General features: G+C 44.0%; 1 protein-coding gene across 6 annotated transcripts in view; it reads left to right on the top strand.

Annotated features, from left to right (window-relative positions):
* Positions 1-24,424, top strand: part of ACACA (acetyl-CoA carboxylase alpha) — a 109,358-nt gene that overhangs the window by 18,054 nt on the left and 66,880 nt on the right. For 5 of the 6 annotated variants that reach the window (XM_085241078.1, XM_085241083.1, XM_085241081.1 and 2 more), the window contains 25 exons: positions 3,393-3,525; positions 4,109-4,247; positions 4,608-4,717; positions 5,174-5,255; positions 6,020-6,118; positions 6,673-6,779; positions 7,186-7,296; positions 7,617-7,826; positions 8,357-8,527; positions 10,076-10,237; positions 10,793-10,956; positions 11,500-11,650; positions 12,209-12,312; positions 12,581-12,662; positions 13,338-13,483; positions 14,365-14,515; positions 15,799-15,933; positions 16,789-16,935; positions 17,423-17,611; positions 18,179-18,279; positions 18,431-18,519; positions 19,235-19,359; positions 22,354-22,467; positions 23,801-23,914; positions 24,271-24,360. In XM_085241078.1, coding sequence (XP_085097204.1) covers positions 3,393-3,525; positions 4,109-4,247; positions 4,608-4,717; positions 5,174-5,255; positions 6,020-6,118; positions 6,673-6,779; positions 7,186-7,296; positions 7,617-7,826; positions 8,357-8,527; positions 10,076-10,237; positions 10,793-10,956; positions 11,500-11,650; positions 12,209-12,312; positions 12,581-12,662; positions 13,338-13,483; positions 14,365-14,515; positions 15,799-15,933; positions 16,789-16,935; positions 17,423-17,611; positions 18,179-18,279; positions 18,431-18,519; positions 19,235-19,359; positions 22,354-22,467; positions 23,801-23,914; positions 24,271-24,360 — 3,226 coding nt within the window. Of the gene's footprint in view, positions 1-1,196; positions 1,255-3,392; positions 3,526-4,108; positions 4,248-4,607; positions 4,718-5,173; positions 5,256-6,019; positions 6,119-6,672; positions 6,780-7,185; positions 7,297-7,616; positions 7,827-8,356; positions 8,528-10,075; positions 10,238-10,792; positions 10,957-11,499; positions 11,651-12,208; positions 12,313-12,580; positions 12,663-13,337; positions 13,484-14,364; positions 14,516-15,798; positions 15,934-16,788; positions 16,936-17,422; positions 17,612-18,178; positions 18,280-18,430; positions 18,520-19,234; positions 19,360-22,353; positions 22,468-23,800; positions 23,915-24,270; positions 24,361-24,424 lie in introns of all 6 variants that reach the window. The other variant, XM_085241082.1, reaches the window with a different exon arrangement.

Raw genomic sequence — 24,424 nt, 5'->3', positions numbered from 1 at the left:
ACCACCGCCACAGCATGTCGCTGTGCTGCTTTGCCCTCCTGCTGACAATGCCTGCAGGAATTGGATCTGCACAGAATTGTTTGCCTGGGCTTTATCAGACACGTGGCTGTCGGTCATTGCTCGCACTGCCTGGCTATTCTTAGGTCCCTTTTTCCCGCAGTGACCTCACCTTGCTGCCCAGGGCTCAGCATTGCCTGTCTTCATGATGTGTCTATTTTCTCTGGGTATTTGCTCTTTTTTTTCCTCTTTAAATTATTATTATTGAGTGATTCCTTCCTGGATAATTGCATAGCTTTTGCTCAGACTCTTGGAAAGTGTGTGCCTCAAAGAAGGGCTGTGCTGCCTGGGTATGGCCCTATGCTAGGGCAGACCCCAATGTCACGAAATTTCTAAGTGTAACCCAGTTGCTGTGTTGAGTTCCAGTCCAAATCTGCAGTTTGTTCCTGCACGTGCTCGGTGCTGAGCAAACATCCATCCTCCCTGCAGGGCTGTTACAAGCCCCGCAGGACCACAGCACCTTTGTTTTGGGGGTGTTTATTCCTGTAGTGCTTGGAGCAAGCTCGTCTCTCTTTAATGGGTGGAGAAACTGAGATGCTGAAATCCTGGCTGACCTGTCCCAGCTTCAGGCTGGCGCCCGTGTGCTCTGCTGCCAGCATCACCTCTGGGCTGCTTTCCTTGTCACCTCCCCGCCCTCTGTGCACACCTGATACAAAATTCTGCTTGCTGAATGAATTCTCTAGCTGATGGGCACTGCAGCCGGCCTCTAACAGCTGCCTGTGTGGCAGCAGGAGCCGTGCTGGCTGCTGGGGGCTCGGGGCAGGCAGAGAGCCAGCTGTGCAGCCGCTTCCCTGCGGGATCCTCGTCTCGTGGGGCTCCGGCACACAGCACAGAGCTGTGCACAGCTCCTTACGTAACTGGGGGTTCCTCTGTCTCCGATCAGCTGCTTTCCCCCTGCGCAGCAGAGAGGCTGCTCCACTCGCTGTGTGTGCTGCGTCACAGGAAGAAAGAGTGACAGAGGGCTGGTAGAAGGCAGGGGACAAAGGTTAAAAGACTGAAGCAATCCGGGAAGTGCCGCTGCCTCAAGGAGAGCCATAGGAGCACGGGAGGCTCTTCGCTGCTCTGCGCTGCTGGGTTTTGAGCTGCAGTATTGGAAAAACCAAAATAGCAGCACTTGCAATCTGTTAATTCCTTCACAGACAGCATGGAGGAGCCTGCAGATCAGAGTCAGGAAATGATCTATCACATGCTGCAGAGGTAAGAGTTTCAGCTATGATTGTCTCCTCAGAGCAGCGCCTGTCTTGGCTGAGGCAGTCGGGCACTGTGCTGGAAATTCAAACTGATATTTTCCCGTGTCAGTTTTATCCCTCTGAAGCCATTCTGAATTACTGTGAGGTATTTGTGTGTGCAGTCTGTAAGAAAGGCACTGGTCTGCATTTTAGGTGCGGAATCTGTTTATGAAGTGTGACATTCTGCACAACCATTAACCTCTGTAAACCGAAGGACTGATGAGCTTTTTGGAAGCTCCTACCTGAGAAGGCAGTGCACGTGTGACCTGGAGAACAGCAGAGATGACTGTTACCAATTTGCCTTTCGTTCTGTTTTGTTTAGGGCTCGGTGTTCTTCCTTCATTGCTGCCCAGCTTCTCCCTCACGTTACGGTGCGAAAAGAAGAAAATCTTTCCTGCTTTGGCTGTGATGGGCAGCCTGTGATTGCTAGTGAATAAAACTTGATGTTCTTGGTATACTTCCCATCACAGAGTAAAATGAACTATACTTGTTTATAAACAAGTGTTTGCAATTGATTCTGAATGATGGAAAATCTGGTTATCTTGTCATTTTCACTGTAGTAGTATCTTCATTTGTGTGGTAATTTGAACTTGGTGAGTTGGTCCATGGTCTGCATTCATCCATGTTCACAGCTTCTGACCCCCAAATTTTGGTCTCTCTTTGGTTGGGACCACTTGCAGTCAGCCTTCAGTGAACAAACCTGTCTCATTTATTTCTTGCTGTACTCCTTCCTTGCCAAGCCATAGATTCTGATCTTCTTTAAAGACAAATTTAGGAGAAGTCGAATCTTGCCTATGCTTCTCCTCTCTTTCTTGCCTGTTGGCTCTCATCCTCAAGTTTGCAGGCTGTGATTATTGCAGTGCAGTCCATGAACTCTCCCCCCATTAGGTACAGTGACACTGCCTATCTCAGGATTGCAGCTTGCTGGAAGAAGGGAAAGTGTTCCTGGGAAGTACCTCTGCACGCTCAGCGTGATCTCCTCCCTTTCTCTGGATATCAGCTGTTGCCTCTGAGACAGATTGCTGAACTGGGTATACTTTGATCTGACCTGGTACGGACACTTGTAGTTCCCAGCATGTCACTGGGAGTCAGGCTTGTTTATCTTCTTTCTTTCTTAGCACGTGTTAACATCACGCTGTTGCTCTCCCCTCTGTTACCTTTCATTTCTACATCCTTGGCTTCAGGGGTTGCTCCAGTGTCTCTGTTGCTGTGCTTAGAACAGGTTTTCACTTCCCAGTTAAGCTCCAGATTTGCTTTCTTTGCAAGCCTGTAACTTGGAGCTCTCTACCGCCTTGACTGTTGACATGTTCCATGTGTGAGATAAAGATTGATGAGTTGAATTTCAGCTCCAAAGTACTGTGTGAGGTGCCATCGCTGTGCTTTTTTTATTCTGAGCATCCTGGCAGAGTCAGGGCTGTGCAGCAGTGGGCTGGACGTGTGCAGCCAGGCCTGTCCCTGCCGTTGTTTGCCCTTCATGCCCTCCCCAGCAGGTCAGTCGCTTTCTGCCCATCTCTTCCCATCTCCCCATGGAGTTGTTCATCCTCAGCTGATGAAGGCAGAGGATCCTGAGCCAACTCCAGCTGAACATGCGGCCCCCAGGACCTGGCCTTACTGCTGGGCGCATCCTTGGGAAGTGGTTGAAGTAACAGGCACAGGGCTGGCGGAGCCTCTCGTTTACACCTGAAGTGTATTTGCTGTGGGTCTCTAATAGGATTTTCTCATGGAATCTGACTTAGTACATTGTTTTACCAAAGCTAGAAAACTTCGTCATTTGTCAGCTCTCCTGGAAGACTGGGGAGCAGCATGGAGTGTGGTTTAACACAGCTGTTCTGTGACGGGCAGTGATGTGCAGTGAACACATTTTCACCTGCTCATGTATTGGCATGACTCGAATTTCCCCAGATGGGCTGACACGTGCTGAGATATAACTGCAGTTAACTGCAAAACAAGGTCATGCTTGTAAAGCTGCAGATGGGAAGTGGGGAATGTTCTGCTTGTCTTGGGGAATGTGATGAAGGGGACAGGTAGAAATCACCGTCATACTCTGCTCTGTGTTCATCTGCACTGCAGTGTTGCTTTTTCTCTGTCCCCCTCAAATTCCCTTAGGCCCAGCATGTCTGGTTTGCACCTCGTAAAGCAAGGCCGGGACAGGAAGAAAGTTGACGTGCAGCGGGATTTCACTGTGGCTTCTCCTGCAGAATTTGTTACTCGTTTCGGAGGGAACAGAGTTATTGAAAAGGTAAATTGCTGACCTTCTGGGTTTTGGCATATTGCATTCTTGTTCCCTTCTCTAGAGCTAGGACTTCTCTTTATTCAATACTGCATATTGCAGATATCAAAATACTGAAATTCCTGAACTTACAAGTTGTATTTCTGCCTGTAGTCATTCTGTTTTAACTTTAAATGTGGTAAATTGTTTTAGTTTAATGTGACAGAAAAAAAATCTGAATGAGCCTCTGCAGATAGAGGATTTACAGACAGATACAACAAATGCAGACTGGACAAAGCACTGAGAATTCTATTTCAAAATACATAAACACATAAATGATGAGGTCTCTTCCATTCAGGTAACAAAAGTTTTAGCAACTCATTATGCCAGTTCTGAAGTGCCCCTCTGTTCTTTAATCCCAGCAGAGCATAAGACATTAATATCTTCATGGTCAAGCAAGAGCTGATTCCTTATTGAGCTGAAAGCCAACTAAGGAAACTGAACAACAAAAGAGGGGTTGAAAGAACCTGTGGAACCTGTTGAAAGAACCATTATTCCTCAGCGTTTTGTGCTATTTAGACTTTTGTCTCATCCCTGCATCTCACATATGTAGGTCCTGATAGCCAACAATGGGATTGCAGCAGTGAAATGCATGAGGTCGATCCGGCGCTGGTCCTATGAGATGTTCCGAAACGAGCGGGCGATCAGATTTGTTGTCATGGTGACTCCTGAGGACCTGAAAGCAAACGCAGGTGAGTGAAGGTGCACAGACCTCTGTGCCCAGGGGGATGCAAGGGGCTGAATGGACATCCACTGCATCGTGCACTGTTCTGACCAGGAACAGACTGAGCGCTTTGAGTAATTTTGGAATGAATTTTTATTAAGTGCTTTAGAGACATTAAGTTTAATTTTTCCAGTAGTTATTTTATTGTGTAGGAAATGCTGTTGGATAATTGTAATTAACTTCTAGGATTGTTGAGATAGCAGTGTGGATATGGATGTTCAGATTTGGTTATGCCGTAGGTTTGGGAAGTTTTAGACCTAAGTACCGTTTAGACCTACGTACCATTTACCAGGTCTGTGATCTAAATGTGACTTTGTTGCATTTGCAGAGTACATTAAAATGGCAGATCACTACGTGCCAGTTCCAGGAGGACCAAACAACAACAACTATGCAAATGTGGAACTCATTCTTGATATTGCTAAGCGCATTCCAGTGCAGGTGAGAAATGCCACAGTTTTCAAACCATGAGGTAGCACTAAGGAATCTCTTCTCCTCAAATAATGAGTTGTATCTGGGAGAAAAGACAGGTTAAAGAAATGGAACTGACAAACCTATATTAGCGCTAAGGACAGTGAATATTAGAATGCAGTCAGTTTCCCCGTGTGAATATCTGCAGGAGACAGAAGGTTCCCTTCACCCTTTCACTTCCCTACACTTAGCTGCTCTTCAGCAGCTTCCTTCAGCAGCCTTCTTGGTCTTGTCTGCCAGATGCAATACTCTGGCCCTTTAAAGTAAGCCTGAGTGTACTTCATAACATCCACTGGCTTGGATGTTATGAGGCTGTTTTCTGTTCAGTGGAGAAAAGAAAGATTTGGAAGCATCTGCATGCTTTGTATTTCTGCTCATGTGCCTGTTTTGTTATAACAGAGTGAATTATGTTGTGTTCTTCTGCAGGCTGTATGGGCTGGCTGGGGCCATGCCTCTGAGAACCCAAAACTACCAGAACTTCTCCACAAAAATGGGATTGCTTTCATGGGTGAGCAGATGTACTTCTGACCAGATGTCTGATGAGGTTCTGGTCCTTATTTTAAGATGGGTGGGTTTAATGAGAGAAAATCCTGAGCCTGAAAGAGAGCCATGAGGTATAGTTTGCAAGTGCAAGATTGATGATATGTTCTTTATTTTGGGGCAGTTGTATTCTGACTTCTAGCAGATCTGTAATAACCTGAGCCATAGCTGTGGAAATACTCTGAACCTTTGAAAAGGCATGAATTTTAAATCTGCATTTTAATTCCAGCTTAAATCTCTTGCCAATCGTGTGCTATAGTCCCATGTAAGCCATGTTTCTAGGAAAATCAGGGCACTGAATTACTATTCCAATAGCATGTGATGTGCACACCTAATACCAGTCACCAGCACCTGCCATCTCTCTGAGAGCTGGCACAGCTTGAAGAGAAACATGTGGAGAGAGAGTGGAGCCTGCAAGCTGAGTGTTCCAAGGCTTCTGTAACAAGCTGTTGTGATTTGTCTGTGGTTGCATTGCTGTAGTTACAATTGCCTTTTCTTCTTTCTTGGTCAAAGGTGCTCCAGTCTGCTTTTAAATTCCTGGCTGACACTGTTAATGCTTTTGGCTTTGATTTGGAAATATTGATTTATACCAGCTGGGTTGTGGCTTGCCTCAGGCTTGCTGAGAGCTTTTATTTATTCCATGTACATGGGATCCAAATCAAGCCTGTAGGCGTTTCCCTAGAGTTTGATACCACTTGTGACTCTTCCATGCGTTGCCTTTGCTCTTTGCAGGTCCTCCAAGCCAAGCAATGTGGGCTTTAGGAGATAAAATTGCATCGTCAATAGTGGCTCAGACTGCTGGCATCCCAACTCTTCCTTGGAGTGGCAGTGGTAAGAAGGAAATTCCCCAGCGTATAAAGACCATTTTAATCCGCTTTCCTTCAACGTGTCTAATCTTTAATAAGTATCTATGGGTAAAAAGGTCAGTTGTATGTGTTCCATCTGCTAATGGATTCAAACTTGTATTATCCAAGGCTTAGACAAAGTGACTATGGCATTTGTGGATATGTCAGGCAAAATGTACGTGTTCCTTACCATGCTGTCAGTCTGACAGTGCAGCTGTAGTATCTGGTATTTCTGCAGCCTTTACTTCTCTAGCATCTATCCGGTAATTCTGGAGCACACAGCCAATACTCTGCTTCTGTGAAAGCTCTGTTTCTCAGAATTACACAGGGTAAGTGGAGGGCATAACTGTTGTTAGTTTTCCAATTAAAAATCTTTGCTCCCCAGACAACAGTAATAATCTGTGTTCAGCATGCTCTGTACGTGCTTCCAGACTGGTTCCTCAAGGAACTGTTACAGCCCTTTGTTTCATCAGTGTCTGATGTGTGAGTTCTCACTGAGCCTTGCACAGAACAGGCTAGAAGGCCGTGCTTATGTTTCAGGTCTTCGAGTAGATTGGCAAGAGAATGATCTTCAGAAGCGCATCCTGAATGTTCCTCAGGAGCTGTATGAAAAGGGCTATGTGAAGGATGCAGACGACGGCCTGCGGGTAGGTGGCTGGTAGTTCAGAGCTGTTTGGAGCCTGCTGCATGCATGCCTGGAGGTTGCCTAGAGGATTAATTTATTTCTAATGGGAGAGCAGACTAGGACTGGACTGAGTCTTGGAAACTTGAAAGCAGTCTTTCACAAACTATCTTTGGGCCCAGCCTGCACAATTAGTGGGATTAGGAGAAAGAAACAAGAGCACTGCAGTGGCAGCAACTGTTCCCTTGTTTTTCCAACTATAGGAATCCTGCTGAAATAGCATATGTGGTTTCTGTCTTGTTCACATCTAGTTTGCTAAACAGAGTCAAAAGATGTGGGGACTTGGACACGAATCACTCATAAATAAAGATCTTTTCAACTTATTTCTGATAACTTGTTATGCTTACCCATGTTTTTCACATCTTGATCAGGCTGCTGAGGAAGTTGGCTACCCTGTCATGATCAAGGCCTCTGAAGGAGGAGGAGGGAAAGGAATTAGGAAAGTTAATAATGCAGATGACTTCCCCAACCTATTTAGACAGGTAACTTTTCCATTGATTTATGCTGTCTTGTTCTAGATGTTTGGGTTGGGTGATTCTGAGAGCACTATGTGGGAGATGTTGAGGAAATGAAGAAGCCGCTATTGTGAGCCTTGTTTAACTTATGGATTATTTAGGAAAGCTGAGGTGGTTTTAACCTCACTGTAATTAAATGTAAGTGAGCACGGGTTGTTTTTAGTCATAAGTGACCTGAGTAAATATTCAGGGTATTTGTTACTCAGGAAATGAACTGGGGATGATTGTGATTAAGGCGGTTGTTTACAAGAAATAATTTATCCATTTATATGGTGTCTCTGCGATAGGTTCAGGCTGAAGTCCCAGGCTCTCCGATCTTTGTAATGAGGCTGGCCAAACAGTCCCGCCACTTGGAGGTGCAGATCCTGGCAGACCAGTATGGCAATGCCATCTCTCTCTTTGGTCGGGATTGCTCCGTGCAACGCAGGCACCAGAAGATTATTGAAGAAGCACCTGCTTCTATTGCAACTTCAGTGGTGTTTGAGCACATGGAACAGGTGAGAGTGGCTCTGCAAGTTCTCTTTTTCATGTGAGACTCTGGGAAGAGACGGGATTTTTTTTATTTGTCATTAGCAATAATTTTGCATTGTTCAGTCTGTTAAAAGAGCAGCGTAAGGTAATGTGTTATGAACTGCTTTGTGTGCAACCACTGACATTTCCAAAACTGAGTCCGCCATTGCTGAGCTCCACTGAAAATGCCTGCACCTCAAAAATGAGAAAGATGTGTTTTAAATGTGTAATGTCACATTAAGAGGGAGCAGTAGGAGTTGTATGAATTTTCTAATGCTGGCTGTTAAAAATACTCACTTCAACTCTGCCTTCTGTGAACAGTATAAACAAAATAACCTGGGAACCAAAACCCTAGTGCCGTGTGCTTTGCTTTGAGCAGCTTTTGGGCATGTTAGAAAATGTTGGATGTTTTAGAATGCCGTCAAAAAAATTCTGAAGTGGGTAGGGTGGGTGAACAGGGCATAGAAGATTGAATGTGGGGCATGGAAAACAAATACTCTTCTTTCCTGCATCCTAGTGTGCAGTGAAGCTTGCAAAAATGGTGGGGTATGTGAGTGCAGGCACTGTGGAATACCTCTACAGCCAGGATGGCAGCTTCTACTTTCTGGAGTTGAATCCCCGTCTGCAAGTGGAGCACCCCTGCACCGAGATGGTAGCTGATGTTAATCTTCCTGCAGCACAGCTCCAGGTGAGTCAGGACCCAATTCCTGCACTTCTGGAGGGTTTCAGAAGTACTCCAGTTGTGGTATGGTGAAGAAAGCTGAGCGTGAAAAACCTGTTCTGCTGAAGCCCTAGTGAAATTAAGGGGCTGGACTCTTCCTGAGTCACTGCCAGGTTTCTGTGTTAAATCTGGATCACATACTAATGTCTAGCAGATGACTAGATCTTAATACTTAGAGAGGAGAGAGTGTAAGGCAACTATCAGCACTACCAAATATGGCCTATGTCCTCACGAGGAGATTTGACTCCTCCACTTCTCTTTCCCAACCAAAATCACCTAATTAATAGAGCAACTTTGTTACTTTCCCAGTTTGGGATTTATCTTCTGTGGCTGGAGCAAGCTTCTGTGTTCCAAAATATTCTTCCCCTTCTGTTCTGATTTGGAAAGCAAAGAGAAGTAATTTTCTAGTTGTTCCTTCTGAAATTTTTAGAGAAACCTTAGTTATAAAAAAAAATGTGAAGCAGTAGAATAATAAAATATATAGGTAGGAAAACTGGCTTAAGTGAGGTTGAAACTCTGTCTTAACAGACTTTAGACATGAGTAGTTCAACTTCAAGCCCTGAAATTATTTTGTCAAATGAATTGGCTTCTGAGGCTAGCAGAGCAATCAAATGCTGTGCCAGTTTGGAGCAGTGCGTTGCCCAGTCCACTGCCTCCAAGAGATAACAGTATTCCCAGAGTTGCTAATGACAAAGGGAGTGAAAAAAGAACAGACGATTGGATTTTTCATCTTTCAGCAAGTTCAGCAGTTGTTTGAAGCTCAGGAAAGTGACTTTGGTCTTTTTAATTTTGATTAGCAGTTCTTGACTTCCAGGGAAATTGTTTCCACCTCTCCAAGTCCCTCACTAATAGCAGATGCTTCCTTTTCTTGGCTGAGGTCCCTGCTCTTCAAGTCTTTCTACAAAATAGGATTTGTGCCTAATAATTAGGCACTGGAATAGATGTGGCAAAGCAACCAAGAATTTGTCTTGATTTATTACTTTTTCAAGGGGAAATCATCACAGTGAGTGACACTTATGGCTTATATGAACCAGTAGGTTTTTTTGTCGTTGACCAGAACAGCTGGGAATTCGGTCCGTAAGGCTCCAGTCAGCAGCAGTTCTGTAGGTTACTCTCTCTGCATTTTATTGTTACAGAATTCCTCAGAGGTTCCGTACAATTGGTTAGGGGTCATCTGGCACCTCAGTATGTTTTTATCAGGCTTAATTCAGGCCCATCCTTGGCTGACCTAGCAGTGACCAACCTTCTTTGAAGTCTTTTAGTCAATGGAAAATATTTGTTGGAAGTTGTACGGTGGATGTTACGCTGAGTTCAGCTGTCTTGAGAAATCTAAATGTAACAAGACATGTCAGTGGAGAGGGTTCACTTAGGAAAATAGGAGTATGTGTTTGGTGTATGAGAACTGCAGCATTAGCTTCTGCAGAGAATTGGTGGAGTTAATTCCTTAAGGAAAAGAGATGCTCTGTGAAGGTAGCAACGTGCTTATTAATGGCAAATTCTGTTTTTCTTCCTTAGATTGCCATGGGGATTCCACTGCACCGGATCAAGGATATCCGAGTGATGTATGGTGTTTCCCCATGGGGAGATGGATCTATTGATTTTGAGAATTCAGCCCATGTCCCCTGTCCACGTGGCCATGTTATTGCTGCACGTATCACCAGTGAGAATCCTGATGAGGTGAGTGTTTTAAATTCTGTAGTTCCTTATCGTGCTATGATAACCTCAGCAAGTTCAATCTCTGCTGCTGTTCCTGGAAGCTTTGGCAGCACCTTTAAAAGATTCTTCCCTTATCTTACTTAGTTGGTGTTCTGCACACTGTAGCTAGGCGCTCGAAGAATGTGGACTGACACAGGTGCACTGTGCAGTATCTTCACCTTCATCTCCTCAACTTCCCAGAGTATAACAGATTTTATCTGTGCCTTAAGATTATAAATCCTCTTTATTGTGACTTGGTTGTCCCCCAGGCACATTGTCATTATTAGCTGCCAAGGTGCTACTGACCTCACAAAAGCTAAGGTCTTCAGTTCCCTGTAGTTTCTGAACTACAGCAGTTCCTGTGTTTCTGTGTTCTATAGACCTTTGCTGTTGCTTTGGCAGTGAGCAGGCTCAGCTTAGCTGTGTATGCATCATGTTGCAGAGCAAAATGGTGCTCTTTACAATTCTGATTATTTCCCTAATTCTGGCTTATTTACGTTCTTTAGGATGTATAGCAATGTCTGTCTGTTTTTACAGGGATTTAAGCCCAGTTCTGGTACAGTCCAGGAACTGAATTTCCGCAGCAATAAGAACGTCTGGGGCTATTTCAGTGTTGCTGCTGCAGGAGGGCTTCATGAATTTGCTGATTCTCAGTTTGGTCACTGCTTCTCGTGGGGAGAGAATCGTGAAGAAGCCATCTCGTAAGTAATCCGAAAAGTGGTAGAACCTTGGAAATTGCTTATTTTGTTCCTCTTTATTTCAGAGTGCCATGGATGAAACTAAACTCTTTAGTTCTGGTATTTTTGAGAGAAGTTTCCTCCTCAGCTTCCACATCATGGTCAGGCTCCTGATCTTGTCTTGCTTTGCTATTCCACTGCTTTGCACCTACATTTCTCACTTTTTGATTACTTCTCTTCAGTTTATTTCCCTTCTGTTTCATTCTGCCTTCTATGCCTGCTGCTGGGGTAAGATACTATTGTATTAAGTCCTTTGAAAGCATTCAGGTGAAAAGCTTTTAACAGGAAGAGTGTTGGTAACTTGGCTATGCCAATGCCCTATAAATAACTGAGCGTTCTTATGTGATGTGGGACATAAAAAGCTTATCATAAGACAGGACTGTCTGACCTGCCATCCATGCTAAACCTCAGACTAGTTTTTTCCAGGCAACTCACAGGGAACTGTTTAGAGTTACTGGGTTGCACTGTTAATATGGGATAGATAATAGGTTTTCTCTTCTCTTTCAGAAACATGGTGGTGGCTTTGAAGGAGCTGTCCATCCGAGGGGATTTCCGAACCACTGTTGAATACTTGATAAAACTGTTGGAAACAGAAAGCTTCCAGCAGAACCGCATTGACACTGGCTGGTTGGATCGGCTTATTGCTGAGAAAGTGCAGGTGCAGCTGTTTGCTTTACAGGACTGTTTGGAGAGAGGAAGAGGAAGAGGGAAGGGTGAGGTGGAGAGAGAGAAAAGGAGAGAGTAGGGAAACTTGGTATGTTCTGTTTGCAAGAAGATGAGTATTTGGGAGTACTTAATTTCCACTTAACACGTTGCAAATAAAGATTTTCACTGGGCTTGATTCTTATTTGTATCAAAATTCCAGGTCACCATCTTGTCATGGAAAAGTGGTCTTAGGGTTGACCATAATGGCATCTTAGTGTACATGAGAATTAAGGCTAGTATTTTACTATAGTGCTTGAAATGGATGCTGATGGAAAGGCTTGAATAGATTGAGTCTCAGGATTTGATTCAGAAAGAACAAAGATCAGGTGGTTTTCTCTATAGAGGTGATTACTTTTATATAGTATTTGGATATATGGTACAGCAGCTTAATTTTAGTGGAAGATTGGCCTTAAGCCAAAAATAGAGTTGAACCATTGGTTCTACAAGTGGATGTCTAGAACAGAGTGATGCTAAAGAAGATGTAACTGTATTATGCACCCTTTCTTTCTAGGCTGAAAGGCCTGACACCATGCTAGGAGTGGTCTGTGGAGCTCTTCACGTGGCTGATGTGAGCTTTCGAAACAGCGTCTCAAACTTCCTGCACTCTCTAGAAAGGTAAAATTGCTTCTCTGGTAGATAGTAATTATTTTTGACTTGAAGTTTTGTTCAAATACAGTGCAATCCAGAAATGCATGGAGCTTGTTATTTGTTGTCTGTTCTCTAATCCCAAGAAGCTGTTATCTACTGGCCTAAGAAAACTGGCCTGCTCTGTCTCTGTTAGTGTTTTTTAAATCCTTGCATGCTTCTTTGAATCTTCTTGGGTCCCTAGTAGTCATTTGGTGGTTTCTGGAAGGCAAATTTTGCTTTTTACTTCTCTTTCAAGGGGACAAGTCCTGCCTGCTCACACTTTGCTAAACACTGTGGATGTGGAACTCATCTATGAAGGACGGAAATATGTGTTGAAGGTATGTTGTGCAGCATAGGAAACTATCCTCATGCCACTGTTAGCTGGAAATGTCTGTGTGCTGCTCTGGCTTAATCTTTGTAATTGTTGGAATTAAATCTATGTAAAATATATATGCTCTGCTTTAGTGGGATTAGGAAATCATGATCAAGATGATTATCTGTCACATCTTTTTATTGGAATATCTCTGTGCATCTCTGTAAACATGTTAATTTTTCAGAATCAAGAGCCCCCTCTGCATGTGCTAAGAGTATTAGACCAGAATTTTATACGAGACACCCACTGCCTTTTGGTTGTCTGAAACTTTCAGTTGATGCTTCTGAATATTTAGATACACTGTGTTGGGTGTTTTGCTCTGGTTTTTATCAGCATGGTAGAATTCATAGCAATTTTTCTCTTTAGCATTGTTTTTTCTTTGCTATGAGCAAAAACAAACAAACAAACGAAAAAACCCAAACAAATTAGCGTTAGTAATACTGTTTAAAGGTTGCAAAAGCAAGCATACAAGTTCTTTTCATGTTTTTTTTTTTTCCCAAGATGAGAACAAACATCTCTGTTCCACTTCTTTATTTGCCACCGTTGCAACACTTGGAAATCTGTGTGTTTTGTGGCAACCAAAGCAGTGTCAGTGCTGTGTCTCTCTCATGTGCTACCTCCTGTTCTTGTGGATCTGCAGGTGACCCGACAGTCTCCCAATTCCTACGTGGTCATCATGAACAGCTCTTGTGTGGAAGTTGATGTGCACCGACTGAGCGACGGAGGGCTGCTCCTATCTTACGATGGTAGCAGCTATACCACATACATGAAAGAAGAAGTGGACAGGTAACAACTTATAAAGATTATTGTGTAACATCTGTGTGTCAGATTAGGTGTACTTCTAGCCTTATGCTTCCTGATGAACAGCTGGAAATGGAACTCTCTCCTAGGGAGGGATTCCCAGATGTGTTATTATTGATGAGTTTGAAGGGAGAAGTTGCTTTCATCTGAAACGTGTGTCTGGGATGCGTTCAGACCTTTCCTGTATAAGTGCACCAATAGGGAGTCCATGTTCTCCTGCCCTTTTGGATTGTGTGTGGTCACTTATAAGAGCCCAGTACTCTGACCATCCAGATAGCTGAACTGATTTGCAGGTTGTTTAGGTGGGCTCAGATTCCCATTTCCCAAAGCTTCATGGTTTGTGATTTAAAATATTTGCTGGCTCAGATGCTTGTACACTGAATTAACTTTTCCAAAGGAGACTGGAGTGGCATTGGTATCCTTTCAGAATGCTTTTTAATTCTGCTGTCAGAACACAGTGATACCATAAGCTAACCACAATACATGAATGGTAAACTTGTGTTCAGGTGCAGACTGAAATCTCTACAACTTCCTGAAAGGAGTTGCAGTGAGGTGGATGCCAGTCTTTTTACTCAGGTGACAATGATAGGGCTTGAGCCAACAGCCTCGAGTTGTGCCAGGGGAGGTTTAGATTGGATACCAGAAAGAATTTATTCACAGGAGAGGTAGTTAGGTGTGGTAACAGATTGCCCAGGGAAGCAGTAGCATTCTGCTACCTGAGAGCATTTAAGAGACGTGGACACGGTATGTAGGGCTTGATTTAGTAGTGGACTTGTCTTGATAGGTGGATGGTTGGACTTGATGGTGTTGAAGGTCTTCTGCAACCTAAATGGTTCAGTGATTCTGTTCTACCTGTTATTTCCTAGGTATCGCATCACTATAGGTAACAAGACTTGTGTGTTTGAAAAGGAAAATGATCCTTCCATTCTGCGCTCGCCTTCGGCTGGGAAGCTTATCCAGTATGTGGTGGAGGATGGGGGACACGTGTTTGCAGGCCAATGCTTTGCAGAAATAGAGGTAAAAGTCTCAACAGCTGCTGAAGCTGTCCAGGCGGAAGCTGGGGAGAAAAAAAAGTTGAATGTTCTTGGACTGGAAAATGAGAATGAGCAGTAATTCATAGCATTTCCTTTCTAAATTTTATCTGTGTTTTAATTTGGGCTAATTCAGGAATCAGCAAATGGAATAATTTGGTGGGGGATAAATTTTTAACAGCTGAAATCTGAGCATTAATGACTTCACTAAGTCATAAGTAAAATTTCTCATCAGTGAGACCACAGTTACTATCTTGCCATGGTGCCAAAGCAGAGTGTACCAGGTCTTCTAACTACAGAGAAGGCTTTCCTTTTGTAAACCACTACTTAGCTCTTAAGGAGACTCAGAAGAGCTGTGCAGTAGTATTAAGTAACAAGTTAAGACTTCTCTGATCACCTGATCATTTATCAGATTGATCAGACAAATTAAGCTGAAAATAAGTGTCACTCCTGCCTTCTCCCTTGGAGGTTACTTAATGCTTAGAGAGGAGGAGGATGAAGAACAATTGCTGCATCACAGTGAGGAAAGCATGAAAGGTCGAGTAGGAGTGCATGGCTCCAAACAGATATAAAGGAAGGGAGGGTGTGTTGGCAGAGAGGCAATTAAACTAGTTGGGAAGATTGTGTAGGAGAAGAATATCAAGCCAGAGATCTGGATACTTTCATGTAAATGCTTTTATGCTGCAACAGAGCCATGGCTAAAGAGACATCACCTACTCAATTCCTGTTTTCCCAGTTGTGGTATATGCTGCAGCAGTAGTAAAACTAGACTGCCTTTCCCTAAACCTAACGCTTCTGCTCTAAAGGCAAGAGCTTCTGTGGCTAGACTATGGGAGCATCTCTATTTGTGAATAGCAGACTGAGATTTGTGACCTCTAGAAGGTAATCCTAATTTCCTCTGCTAAGCACAAGTATCTTACTGTAGCTTTTCAGAGCGGCTCTTGCATTTCAAGCAATGAGAGTGCAGCAGCTGCAATAATCTGTATCTGTTTTGTTCCTTGTGTTGAATGTAGGACCTTCTTAAGTACCCATTGGTCCAAGCAGCTTCCTGCTGCACTGGTTTGTGTCCTGGTAATTTGTTCTACTATTTACTGAAGTTGAAATTTCATTCACATTGTATGTGCTTTTAGACCTTTGAGAAAGACTGAATGCAAAAGGTGCTCATGCAGGTTAGTTTGTCTGTGGTAGGCTATTGGCTGCTAGTTCACAAAATTAGAACCATTTGTGGACTACTGAAGCTGAGTGTGTAACCTGTATTCCTTGCTACAGGTGATGAAAATGGTGATGACACTAACAGCAGGAGAATCAGGCTGCATCCATTATGTCAAACGCCCTGGGGCAGTGTTGGATCCAGGCTGTGTGATTGCCAAACTCCAGCTGGATGATCCCAGCAGGGTTCAGCAGGTGAGAAGTTGCAGGAAGCACAGATTTTTGTGGTGTTTTTAATAGGGGAGCAGTGCTAAGAGTGCTACAAGATGGTCCTGTGGGCTGAACCAGTTTTAGATTTGTGCACTGCACTGGAAACATCGCAGTACTCTTTGTCTCCTGTTGACTTGGACTCAGATTATTGTGTGGTCCTCTGATTCAGACAAAGCTTTTGTACCATCCTTGTTCTCTTCTAACCTCAAAGCTATTGTGGGTACATGGCTGTATGTGATACTGGAGATTGGCCGGATCTTTCTATCTGCTTTATTTGTCTGTGTGCTTATTTTACTTCTTTTTTTTATCACTTCTTATCTTATTTTACTTCTTTTTGGCCCTCTTCTGGAGGACAGGAATAGATAACCCAACTCCAAGAGTGTGAGGCCCTGCAAATTGTAGCAAATCTGGATCTTCTGTAAGGTGAAAGGCAAACGTGCATTTCTTTAGGCCTTGTAGCCTGGGATGTAGCTGGTGGCAGTGGAAAGGAATTTATTGTTCCTTTAGCAATAGCTAGTAGGAAACTGAGAAGTTGCCATGCAGGGGGTGGGAAGTAATTGTCAGCATCGAACTGTTGGCTTTTCCTCTACTTTTTGTTGAGGTATAAATGAACTGGAACGTATTTTAGACAGAGGCTGCAGGCTTTTTTTGTGGGTGAACATAACCTGGAATTGCTGCAGATCCAGCTCATAACTTCTCTCTCTCTCTCACCATGAGCATTTTCCACTTGGGGAATTCTTCCAGGTTAACTCTGAGCCTCCGGCTGAGGATAACTGGGGGTTGCTACCATGGCTGATGGTAGCAGGATTAGTGACACTGTGGTATTTGCTGTGTTTCCAGGCTGAACTGCACACGGGCACCTTGCCACAGATCCAGAGCACAGCACTTCGAGGCGAGAAACTCCATCGCATCTTCCATTATGTCCTGGATAACCTGGTCAACGTGATGAATGGGTACTGCCTGCCAGAGCCCTACTTTAGCAGCAAGGTACTAGTTACTCCTTAGCTCAGAGAGAGAGCAAATGTAAGGCTGGACAGTTGGCACATCACAGCCAGAGGACCAAGACTCAGGGCAGTACCGTGCAGCTAGTGCTGGCTGGCCTCGGTTTTCTTTCTTATGTTTCCTGATAGCCAGTCTCAGCAGAGAGTAACATGGGAGAGTTCCATCTGTGGTACCCAAAAAGAGTGTAAGTTAGGAGCTGAGCTTGAGCTTTACTGCTTGTGCCTGCAGCCTTGTAAACGTGAGCTATCTGCATAGCCAGCTGTGGTAGAAATCTGGAGGAAGGAGGAATGAAGGTGAAAGAACCTGAGCAAGCTATTGGTGAAAGGTGGCACTGCAGCTACTCCAGTTCTTGTGTTCAGTCCCTGTACTACCTGTGTGATACAGAGTACTAGAGACCTCACTGAGACCTTTCCATTTCTCCCTTCTTGCTGCTTTTTTTTTCCTTATGTTTGCCTCTATGCTGACTTTGTAGGTGAAGGGCTGGGTTGAGCGACTAATGAAGACACTGAGAGATCCATCTTTGCCTCTGCTGGAACTTCAGGACATCATGACCAGTGTTTCTGGACGGATCCCACCCAATGTGGAGAAGTCCATCAAGAAGGAGATGGCCCAGTATGCCAGCAACATCACATCAGTCCTTTGCCAGTTTCCCAGCCAACAGGTGATCAACCACACTTGTATAAAGGGATCAAATCTGGTTTGTGTTGGCATGAAGAGGGAAAATTCTTTTAAATTAACTGGAGATGGACTTAAAGATGCATTTGAACATAGAATCTTTGTGATGAAAGATAATAATTGTATCACTTAAGCTTATTTGCTGCCTTTTCCTGTGCTGAAGGCTATGTGTTCTCTGCTCACTATAGCTTTGAACAGGCTAGCTTAAGAAGTACGAAGAATTTAATCATATCAATGGCCTTGTGGGCATTTATTTACTTGCTTTTTGGCTGGTACATGTGCTACACTGCCATTTCTAGTGTCAACCTTAAAAAGGAATGATTGCAACTAAGAAGGCCTGGTCAAGGAGATGTTGGAAGGTGATTTCCTTATTATACAATGTCATGCTTCAATTTCTGTATCGTCGATTGGTCGTTATCTTCCTAGGTTGAGGCTCTGGCCTTTTCTGGAGTCTGCTAAAGCTCTGGTCTGGTTTGTCTGGAAGTTGTTACTAGTTGTCAACCAGATTGTCTCACCTTTGTTCAGGAGCTGTCATGAGACTTATCTATTTCAGATTGCCAATATCTTGGATAGCCATGCAGCCACCTTGAACCGCAAATCAGAGCGTGAGGTCTTTTTCATGAACACACAGAGTATTGTGCAGCTTGTACAGAGGTAAGCTGTTTTCAGGGATGATCCCTAATTACTCCTTTTCCCTTCTTTTTCCTCTCCTTTTTTCCCAGTTTTCCTTTTCTATTTGAAAGACCTGAGCCTGTTTGTCTTAAACCAACCTTGAGCACTGGGTTTGATCTGTTTGTTTCCGCAGGTACCGGAGTGGTATTCGGGGTCACATGAAAGCAGTGGTAATGGATTTGCTCCGTCAGTATCTGAAGGTGGAGACTCAGTTTCAGCATGGTGAGTCTCTGCATATCAAGCGTTTGATTTCTGAAAAAGCCACATTTGATTCCAGCAGCTTGACATTTACCCTCCTCAAGAAAGACAAATTCATGAGGCTGAGCCACTTGGATTTTCTTTCAGAGGTCTCTCAGATTCCTTTTTTTTTTTTTTTTTTTCTTTTTGGTAGAGGAAAATACCTGCTGTGAAACAACACAGAGGTTTTTTCAGCGTTGGTAAGAGCAAACCTCAAATCCTCAGCTTGACTCACAGTTGAAATAAATGCATTGCATTACTGTGTCCAGGCACAAGGTGGCAATGATGCACTGGCGGATTTTGAGGCTTTAGTTCTCACAGGTAGTTAGATTCAGTTAGATTTTGTTTTACTTTTTTGTCCTGCCTCTATTCCTACAGTAATGTTACTGCAGATTCACTTCCACTTCAGTTTGCTGGTGGTAGAGGATGATGCAAGTCTTTCTTCTGTTCTTATTCTGTTCTTTTGAACTACTCACAGGGGAGGTATTTGGTTTTTGGGCTGTTTTAATAAGAATGGGATGCTTTAAATTTTCTGTTGAGGGCAGATGTGTTGGGAGGAATGCTTTCATCCCAGAGCTGGTTGTGTAGATCATGCAAAACATGAAAAATATATGTGGGGGAAAAAAAATAGGCACACCTAGTCAAGTGTGTTCCATGTCAGAGGTTTGGAGGCTGAAAAAATGTGCGTTTCTGATTGCAGGTCACTATGACAAGTGTGTCTTTGCCCTTCGGGAAGAGAATAAAAGCGACATGAATGCTGTATTGAATTACATCTTCTCACATGCTCAGGTCACCAAGAAGAACCTGCTTGTCACAATGCTCATTGTAAGTTGTCTGTTTATTCTCTAGAAATTTGCTTCTCCTCGTAATTGTATGTTTGATGCTTTGAAAGGTATTGAATTGACACCTCTCATCCTTAACGATGCTAACTTTCTAGCTTCTGAAGCAGCAGCAGCAATGTGGAATTTCTTCAAGTTCTCTTCTTGGTGAATGGCACTAGTCTGTATTGACATTTTAGAGTGGATTCACTTTCTCTTGATGAGCCATGTTTGATCTCATAGGCTTAGCAGTTGCTGTCTTACCTTCTTCCTGGCTATATGCTCAGAGTGTCTCATGGCAGATCTGCTGCAGTGTGTTCTGACCAGCTGCACTCTGGGCTGTGTGGTAGGATCTGGCTGGGACCCATCGTCTCAGCACAAGGCTGGTCACTCCAGGCAAGGTGTCTGACCCTTGGGATGCTGTGTGTGGCTGTCCAGGGGGCTTGGGAAGGGATGGTGAGTCTCCTGGACACAGATTCTAGCTTAGAAACACACAGAAATCCTTATGCTGGAATCTACCATCATCATCCATGTTCTTACTGGCTTGTGAAAATCTCTATTCTTATTAACCCTCGCTGCTCTCTATTGGGTAACCAAATTACATTTGCAGGAAAAATAAACAAGCCAGCAATTGAGTTCTGCTTCTCTGTTTATGTTTCCTAAAAAGCCTCAGAAAATCCTTCCTCCACATAAGGCTTTGAAGCAGAGTGAATATCCACATTCCTCAGGGCAGGATGAATTTAGCTACAACGTGATTTCCAGCACAGACTAGAGTTAGGTATACTGCTTGTTAAGAGGCTAATTACAATACAACTCCCCTCCAAACCCCCCCTCCTTCTCTTTTTTCCTTTTTAAAATAATAAAACGTGGTCTGTTACAGTGAAAAGTATTTCCAAAGTAGCCATCCACAAAATTACTCTCAAAAGCATAGAAAGGGTCATAATTGTCCTAGTCAGAGGCTGGGTTTCTTAAATTCTAATTTGTAAGATATAAGGAGCCTGGCATTCTTTCTTTCTGGCTTTCCTTTTTTCCTTTTTTTTCCTTTCCTTTTTGGTGTGTGGTGTGATTGTAAGTAACGCTTGCCTTAAGAATCTCATTATTCGAACACGGAGCCATATTTCCTCTGAGAATTCTGGAGTAGCTTTGAGCCGGGGCTGTTCATTTCTCAAGTAATCATGCTGGCGTGATGGAGAGAGAAAATGGCAGCTGTTCGCAGCTCAGGCCTTCAATTTTCTTCAGAGTCCAGTCACTCAAGTGTGTAATTACACGGGGGTGCCGGGGAGGCGTTAAGGCCTTGTCAGAGAGCTGGTTTGAGGCTTTGCTCACTGCCTTTGCCAATCAGTGCAGGCAAAAGCCAGCTACCTGCTTTATTTTGTTGTTGTCATCCTGATTATTTCTTGCTAAAATAGGACTAGAACTTTTTGTCTAGATGTTCACCTCCATGCAAGCCATGTCTTAGAGATGGAGTCTTGCTGTGTCTTCGGGTTGGTAGGCAGAATGTCTGTCGAGGGAGCGAGGAGCATGCTGGGACCAGGAAGAGCAGAAGATGAAAAACCACCTGAGCTTTCCTTTGTCTTTTGTGCGTGCTCTTTCTTCTCAGCACTGTCAGATATTTCATCTCAGGTAAAGGCCACCATCCCAGTTTGAAACATACTGGGGAGACCTTCCTGCACGCCGCAGGGGAACAGCTGAGGTACTTCTGTGTGGCCTCTGCTGGGCCTCACGTGGACGATGCGGTGGGGGCTGCTCACATCAGGTGGTGTCAGAGGCTGAAGAAGGGCAGCATACCTCTGAGCACCGAGCTGTCTGTGGCAAAGCGAGGACCTGCTCTGCTGAATTACAGTTCACTCTGTTCACTGAGAGACCGTCATTCGTCTCCCCTCTGCCTCACATTACTCCTCATGTCTGTGGGCCCCCTGGCACATCTGGTAATGGTGGCGGAGGCTGTGGTGTTCTCTGGGTTGCCAGGCCATTTGTGTGCGATGGTGAAGCTGTCCTCCAAGGGCAGATGTCATGTCAGAACACCTTGATGCTGTGTTGCTGTTATTGATGTATCCCTAGGAATCCATTATTAACAAGAGGCTCTGAGGATGGTTTTAGTAATGGTGTTATGCTGCCATCATTCACCTTTTTAGCTAGCAGGCGTTTAAGGCGGGATGGGAACTACTCCATCTTTCATGTATTTGATGAAATATAGTGCGATTTGAAGCTGTGTATTCATTTTATGTACTTAACTGACTGCTGTATGCACATCCTAGCTGTAACTGGGCCACAGCGCCCGTGTTTGATGCTGTGCTGCTGTCCTGAGTCCTGGCTTTTTGTTGCCTTGAGCAGCAATGTAGCAGCACCCAGGCATTCAGACCTCAAGTACAACGAAGGCAGCTCTGACATTATTTGCTGTGTTTTCACACATTGGTCTGCAGTGATGAGATTCACAGAACTTGCTTTGGAAATAGTCACTGCAGTGTTTGCTGGCCCTGGATGACAACCTAATGAGTTGCTCACTTAGGTTTTGTTTTTTGAAGTGATCTTAGGTTTGATCTTTGTCCCTGAGAGGTGTATGGCATCATTCTGGGGGATGGCATCATGCTGGCGTGGGTTCAGAACTGTGTGAGGAGGCTGGCTACTTAGCTGTAGCATTGCACCTGGCATAAGCATATAATAATAAATGTTATTTATTATTTGGTTTGTGGAACTTGTATTATCTTGATTATTTTTTTTTGATTTTTTTTTTTTCCTTCTTTGACAAACCTGCCAGGGAAATTAACCTGCAGCACAAAGGTTTTTCTTTGTGTATATATTTTTAATATATGTGAACTTACTGAAAATCTAATACTTCCACCCTTGATGGCATAGAATTGTAGAATAATTTAGACAGAGACCTCTGTGGGCCAGCATCAGAGAACTTACGTGTGCATGCATGTCGTGTTCAAACCCCTCGGTGGGAGGAAGGAGGACGCTTTTCTCTGTTTCCGATGTTTTCAGCTCTCTCTGTTTGCAGGACCAGCTCTGTGGCCGTGACCCCACCCTGACAGATGAGCTGATCAATATTCTGACGGAGCTGACCCAGCTCAGCAAGACAACCAATGCCAAAGTGGCACTGCGGGCACGGCAGGTGAGGAGCACTCCTGCAGCCTCCAATCTCATCAGTGGGTTCCCAGCCACTGCATTTTAAGTTAGGACCACATTCCTCTGTTCCCGTTCCTCCAAAAGTGTTATCTGACCTAAAAAGGAATGACTAATTTGTGTGTTAAGGGAAGACAAAATCCATGATCACTGTGGTTTCTTCTGGCTTTGTAGCCTGTGAACCTGCCAACACGGGCTGCCTGGAACAGGCAGCAAACAGCCAGGGTGTGCTGTCTGGGTTCAGCAGCTGCTCTACAACTGGGCATCAGTTTGGGCAGAGAACAGTGAGAGAAATTTACATGAGAATCAGATGTTCCTAAGGAATTATTATTATTGCATTGAATTATGCTGGTGCTTTCTTTTTTTTTTTTTTTTTTTTTTAAATATAATTTTTTCTAGCTTTTGAATTACTCTTGTTAATTTAATTTGAAAATAATTGGAGAAACTTTTGTCATTTCCAAGAGTACAGATAGTAATTTGGATATCAGACATCTACCTGTATATTATTGTGAGCTTCCTCGTTAGCAGTGAGTGTGTAGCCAGGGAGGAGTGTGAGGGCATAATCACTTCACACCAGGGCTGACCCCACAGTCTGATCACTCCTCTCACTCCACAGTCCCCATCTCCATTCTAAAAGTCTTCAGCAGGGAAGCTGACACTATGGGGATCTCTCCTTTTATTTCAGTGCTTGACTGTGGAAAATGAATGTGGTGTTTGAAGCTGCTCAGTGACCTTATGTTTCCTTCAGGATTGCGTTTGTGTCCTTGAACCATTCAGAGTTATTGAACCTCTCAGCAGCATGCTGGGGATAGTGCTGCAGTCCTTATGGATGTCTTTATGTTGCTCCTTCGCTTCATTTTCCCCTGCAAGCTGCTTCCCCTTCCCATCTCCGTACCCTTCATGTTGGGCATTTAATACTTGGCACCAGCAGCTCTGCCTGCTCTGCTCAGAAGCTGTGCGAGGCGGTCTCCAGCGCTGGCCTCCCCACAGCTGCTGCCTGCCAGATCTGCTTTCCAATTAACAGCCGGTCAGGCAATCCCCAGGACTAACAGCTCTGCAGTGCTAAATCACATGCACTGATGGAACTTGATTGAAGCCGTTCCTTTTCTCCCTGGGGAATTGCCAATAATACAAACCGAGCGGATACACAAATAAGGCTGGGGAGGGGAGGGAGTTTGCAGCATCACCCAGGTGCCACCGAATTCACAGGAGAAACCTTTTCTTGGATGGAGCAGAATATTGCTGCCTTGGAGTTACGGCCTCCTGCCTGTGGCCCAGCAGAGCTCCCTTCACCCACACGCTTTGTGTTTGCTGTTTGCCAGGTTCTCATTGCTTCCCATTTGCCGTCCTATGAGCTGCGTCACAACCAGGTGGAGTCCATCTTCCTGTCTGCCATTGACATGTACGGACACCAGTTCTGCATTGAGAACCTGCAGGTATCTGCCAAACTCCTCTTGCTTCCCTGCTTCCTTCTCAGTGACCTTAAGGTTGCTGCTTTAAAACTCAAAGTTCCTGGTGGCTTTAAGTTGTATCAGCCTGGTTCCTAGCTTCCCCCTCTTTTTATTTCCATTACTACGCTGATACCATGTAATATGAAAACATCCTAGCCCTTGTGGAATGGCAGGAGAAGCAAGCAAATAGAACTAGTGAGCCAACCAACCAGGAACCAGGGTTGGTTGTTGGTTTTTTTTTTTTGGAGGGGGTAGGTTTTTTGGTTGTTTTTTTTTTTTTGCCTTATCATGTTTGCATGACAGGAAATTCTATTTTAACTTCTTCATGTAATCTCTTCTAGAAACTCATTTTGTCAGAGACATCCATCTTTGATGTGCTACCCAACTTTTTCTACCACAGTAACCAGGTGGTGAGAATGGCAGCTTTAGAGGTAAGTTTTTGCCCACTGAAAAAACAAGTAGTTATAATTTTAATTTAATTTTTAATCAGTGTTA

Source organism: Meleagris gallopavo, chromosome 21, assembly GCF_905368555.1.
Source record: "Meleagris gallopavo chromosome 21, MGAL_WU_HG_1.1, whole genome shotgun sequence".
In the NCBI taxonomy this organism is placed as follows: Eukaryota; Metazoa; Chordata; class Aves; order Galliformes; family Phasianidae; genus Meleagris; species Meleagris gallopavo.
Note: the sequence above shows the minus strand (reverse complement) of the source record. Positions and strands in the feature narration are given on the sequence as shown.